Source organism: Cyprinodon variegatus, unplaced genomic scaffold, assembly GCF_000732505.1.
Source record: "Cyprinodon variegatus isolate N-32 unplaced genomic scaffold, C_variegatus-1.0 Scaffold627, whole genome shotgun sequence".
Taxonomy (NCBI): domain Eukaryota; kingdom Metazoa; phylum Chordata; class Actinopteri; order Cyprinodontiformes; family Cyprinodontidae; genus Cyprinodon; species Cyprinodon variegatus.
Genome location: NW_015151080.1, coordinates 284,554 through 290,068, shown reverse-complemented (window position 1 = coordinate 290,068; position 5,515 = coordinate 284,554). Strand labels below are relative to the sequence as shown.

At 41.6% G+C, this 5,515-nt stretch overlaps 1 protein-coding gene across 1 annotated transcript in view; it reads right to left on the bottom strand.

Annotated features, from left to right (window-relative positions):
- Window positions 1–5,515, bottom strand: part of LOC107096487 (brain-specific angiogenesis inhibitor 1-like) — a 218,576-nt gene that overhangs the window by 108,311 nt on the left and 104,750 nt on the right. Inside the window, exons 11-12 of the mRNA XM_015393149.1 lie at window positions 5,185–5,379; window positions 2,325–2,393 (exon numbers count right to left, since the gene is read on the bottom strand). Coding sequence (XP_015248635.1) covers window positions 2,325–2,393; window positions 5,185–5,379 — 264 coding nt within the window. The remainder of the gene's footprint in view (window positions 1–2,324; window positions 2,394–5,184; window positions 5,380–5,515) is intronic.

The following is a 5,515-nucleotide window of genomic DNA, read 5'->3' as shown; positions in this document are numbered from 1 at the left end:
AAGACACAGACGTCCATCCCCGTGAACACTGGGACGCAACTCAATGGGAAAGGAAAGGATTCTGATTTCAACAGAAAAATAACGGGAAAAAACACAGATTTTAAGACAGAATTTTTTTAAATAGACATTTTCTAACTTTTGGGACAATATGGTCTGATAATGAATACATGTTTGAGCCAGAATGATTTGAAACTTAAATATGACTTCCATATGAGTTTAAAGCCTGGAAACGGCTACGGGGAAAATAACATGCAGCTTGGTGAAAAAAGGTCCACTGTTGGAGAATTAGAAAATGGGAGAAGCTAAACATGACTGTCAATCTCCCTCAGACTGGGGCTCCATGCAAGGTCTCACCTGGTGGGGCCTCAATGATCCTAAGAATGTTGAGAAATCAGCCCAGAACGACACGGGAGGAACTGCTCAATGACCTGTAAAGAGCTGGGACCAACGTTTCCATGGTCAATGTTGATAATACCTACACAATGCTTTGGGGTGTTTTTCTGCACATGGGACAGGGCGACTGCGCTGTATTAAAGGAGAGTATGTACAGGGCCGTGAATTGGGAGATTTTGGGGAACAACCTCCTTCCCTCAGTTAGAGCATTGATGAGGGGTGGAGGCTGGGTCTTCCAGCATCACAATGATGGATTTTACTGGACGTCTGACCTTAATGTGGACAAGCAACAGAAAAGAAGCAGCAGAAGCTTCTTTGATGGTGAAATCACATTGTGAACGTAGCATTAGACTTTCTGATTGTTTGAATTAACCTATGAAACATGATATTGTGGCAAAAAATGATCTCATGTCTTCCTTATGAAATGTCCACCTCTAGACAAGCTCACCATTCCACCTCAACATGTAGGAAATAGTATTTCAGAGTCTAAATTTCTACATTTTACTGGGGGAGGATACCCCTGACCCTCCTTTGCCACGCAGAGCCTAAAGTGTACACCCCATGAAATATTTCTAGCTTAGAGCCTGCCCATTATTCTTGTCTTCTCACTGGGGTCTGGATTACTTTGACCTTTCTCCTCCTGGTCATCAGGAACCAAACACAGGGTTCAGGTGAGGTTAAGTTCTGGGGTTTTAGGTCTGAATCGTCCATGTTCTGATGTTTTTGCCTGGTGACATGGCGCTCTATCTGACTAGAAGATCACCAAACCATTCATGAACTGGTGTACGCTGCTGCTGCTGCCTGGTGTCTTTCTGGATGGTTCAAAACGGCCCTTTCCATTCAAAAGCCGGCTGATTGGCGGCCACTTTCCTTTTGCTTCCCGGCAAATTCCGTTCCACTTTCCGGCCCCTGCGTTGCCCCCCTCTTGCATATTGTTACTCTGACTCCACCCTTTCACTGAATTACAGGGTCTGACCAGGAGATGGCGCTTCTCTTTAGATCTTAATGTCTACAAATCATGACAGAAAGAATATTTTAGTGCAGATATTGATGTTAAAAAGGAATTGTAGGGGACCAGCTAAGGACAAGCCAAGGGCCCATCAAGGAAAGAGGGGACATTTTGACTGGCTACTACTGTAACAGAGGAGTAGAACTCCCCCACATTGATCATATCCAGAGGATTCATTACTTTCAGATGACCCAAAAAGGTTTATTACAGAGATGGACTCTGAAGAGGCCTTCCCTCCTGCTGGAAACCATGGTAAAACCTGCTGGACCTCCTAAGGCGTCTAAAAGTCCCTCAGTAAAATAAGCGAAAGTTTATTTTGGTTGCTGCTTAGCTTGGATGCCTAGCGATGATGTCTGCATGTTGTTCTTAGGAGGGAGCAATGGTTCATCAGGAAGATCTGGATAAATCTCAATGATAAAAGGAATTCCCACATCTGGTTTGCCTTTCCATTGAAGAACTTTCTCCTCCCTACGAATGAAGATTCCCTGGCTGTGTCCTTCAGAAACGTTTATCACAAAGTTTCCCCTAAGACTCTGCTGGAAGCTACATGAAGCTAAATCAAAATAAACTCTTTGGTTTAGAAAACTAAAGGCAGTTATTAAGAGGCTTCAGAGGCCAGCTGGTTTCCTCGGCTCTCCTCTCCCACCTGCACGCTGACAGTCCTGGCACAGCCACCTACATACGGATGAATGCAGCAGATGGAGGAGTGGGCGTTTGCCTTGACTCAGCTCCTCATTAGCTGAGCTATTTCTGTCTCCTCGTCCGTCCTTTCTACTAACCACTGTCTGTCTGAGAAGACACAGGTGGGCTGTTGTGACATAGCGTCACTCATCAGCCTCGGGGTTATTACTGAGCACGGGGTTCAGCAGGGGAGGGAACGACACACCATGCAGAGCTGCTTTAGGAGGAGGGAGGTTCCTACCAGCTGAGCTTCCTCCCATCTGTCCTGGTTCTCCTCCATCAGCAGATTGCTCACCGACTGCACAAAGTTCTGCAAAACAAAGAAGAAAGAATCTTCAACCACTTTGACTGACAAGTAGCAGTGTAAACAAATAAATCGAGATTTTTAGCCCCGCCCCCTAATGGCCAGCATCATTGGAAACTAGAGGCTCAGACCTTCCCAAGGAGGGGTCAGAGGTCACTGTGTGACCATTTCAGGTGATGTAACCAGCATGCATTACATAAGCTGCTCTGTTATTCTTATTTTCTATTCAGGTTGGTGATTTTATTGGTAAATTTCAATTAAACAATCTTAGGAGCAAAGGCTTTACCTTCTGCAGAAGGTCTTCAATAATGGAAATCAGCATATTTTTGTGGCCAGATTCCCTTTTATAGAATGCAATTTTGCACTATTGGCATTGTTCAAAAATTCCATTTCCTCCTAGCATCCTTCCCACTAAAACATGCTTCAACTTATTTAGTCCTAATTAGCTTGATTCAAGATGTGGATCTATAAAGTCTGAGGGTTCATCCAGAGTTTCTAATGGGCTTTCATGGAGTTTTAAAGTGTTTTTTTCATTTTTTCCTTGTTTAATCTGATTGTTGTTATAAATCAGACATGGTGACATTTAAAATAGTGGTTCCACCTGTAAAATATTCCTCAATGCCTTTCTGTCCTACAAATATAAACAATTGTATTTCCAATTTATAGTTTGGGAGCTGTACTTACTTTAATTCACATATTTATTTTAGGCGAAATTTGCTCCTAAGACCCTCCAGGGCTTAAGGGGTTAAAGAGAGAAACCTCACGGATGAATGCTTTAGTGTGAACTGCTGGACATCATTTCTGATTCTCTGAACTCAGCCTCTCCCTGATGATTTTTTTTCTCTGTATTTTAACAACATGCATTTAATCCTCATAGCCTTTACTCGGCCATGAAGGTCATCCAAAGTCCTCAGGTTATGCTGCACTGGTGCAGAAAAGAACCAGAAGATAAGCTGCAGACCCTGCCCACCTGCAGAATGCACTATTTATCCCACCTGCAGCAGGAAAACAGTTCAGGAACATTAAATCTAAAACTGGTTGAGTAAATCTTCTGGCTCTTCTTTGCTGAGATCTTTAATCTCCTCCCTAAATAGATTACTTAGATCCACCAGAACAGGAACAGCTTCTTTACCAGACCTGTGAAGGCAGGCGCCCCCTACAGGCAGACAATAGACATCCCAACTCACCTTTACACACACCCACCTGCTGACCGTTAGTTAAACATCCAGCCTGTTTCAATGACTGCTTCAGGACAGGAAGTATCGTATTTGAAAATGTAATATTTCTTTCTTCTGTTGATGTATTTCTATCGTCCAGGATCTTCATTTTCTTTCCTTTGTTTCATTCATGTCTGTCCTGGTATTCTATGTGCAATCTGAGCTGGTGTCTCAACAAACTATCATTACTGTCACCTAATTCAATTCAAAATTCAATTCATAAATACTTAATTTAATTATTGTTTATGATAATAAAGTAGTGTTGATAACAAAATCAAAGAGGAAAATGTGCCCAACGGTTTGCGTCAGCATGCTAAGCCGTTTCTTCCCCTGCCTGCCAGACTGGAACAACTTTTAGAAATCTCAGCAAACAAAGATGACAGATGAGGTTCGTCATTCATTTAACAACGGATGTCTGTCACCCATCAGGATCCCTCAGCTCATTAGGAACAATCTTCTCCAGCATCCGCAGTGCGCAGACTCTAGGGCCGGGAATTTATCGCACCTAATTCAACGCCGGTAAAGCTTAAAAACCACCTCAACAAGCACATATGTCCTCAATGCTAATGTCAGCATCTTCGGTTGGGGCACAGATTCTCCAACCAGCCCTCATGATGGTCTGCAGAGGCTATGGCAGGCCGTTTTGACATTTATTGGCCTGACTGAATATTTCATCCAGATGTCTGAAATGCATTTCTTCCAAGTCAAAATGAACATTTGGAGGATCTTTGGGTATTTGAAAGTTTATTCTTACAAGTTCAATCATATTTTTGGCTTCCTGAAATAAAATTTTGCTGGCAAAAATGTAATTTATGATATCTATATGTACAGTTCTGACTGGTAAGAATGTAGTTTTGACCAGGAAGAATCTTATTTCAGAGATCAGATATGGAACAATAGAGAGGACAGCGCTCTAATAAATGTCAAATCGGCCTGCCATACAGAGCCGACATAAATGAAACGACTCCCTGATAAACATGGTTTTTCGCTCGTAGAAACAGGTTTAAGGAGGAATTTGTCCTGCATGGTATCAATGTTTTAATGGAACAGAAAGCAAAGGTATGTCCTGCATCGTTCTGCTGTTAGTTGTAGAAACAGAATTTAATTTCTGCTTACAGCTAAAGTTTTAACTACTAAAGGCTGCATGTCCTTCCTTATTCAATGAAAGTTTATGTTCTGCTCACACTTCTGTAAAATAGTCTTTAAACGAACTTGGATAAAATATGAGTATTTCTAAAAGAGGCAAAATGATGATTATTTTCAACCAATCTGATGGTTAATTAACCTAAAAAATGGTTTAAAACAATAAAAATATGTGTTGATGTGCTCATGTTTTAATACTGTCAATTATTGTGCTTCAAAGAGGGTTTGTCAATTTAAGAGGTTCATTTAATCAGTGTATTGTTTCAAATTAAAATGAAATTAAATAATAATTACAGACCAGGAGCGTTTAAACAGCCAAAATAAAGCCCACCTTGGTGAACCATAAGGTTTTATTTTGTTTTATCCAACTAAACATTAATTCTATCTAATCTAATGTGTAATCTAATCTAACACTATAAAAAGAATATTTCCGTTACCCTCATATCTGCGCTGGTGGGTCTGTAGTAATCCCTCCTGAAGATCTCTGTCATGTTCTTCAGGACATCCAAGATGGCCAGCAGGTCGCCGCTGTAGCTCGTTCCATCGCTGGATGTGACCCTCAGCTTGGTCAACACGTCTGAGACTCCATCTCCCACAAGGCCTCGCTGCGCCTTGGACAGATGCTCACGAGTCTGAAGGAGAAAGTTTCTGTTGGTGTCTCTGATATATTTATTTTCATGATCAGATGGATCCAGCAGTTTAATGGAATCCAAATCCATTTCCGGCTGCTGTCAGGTAGAACTTGAAGTAAATGTAAAACATTAAAAT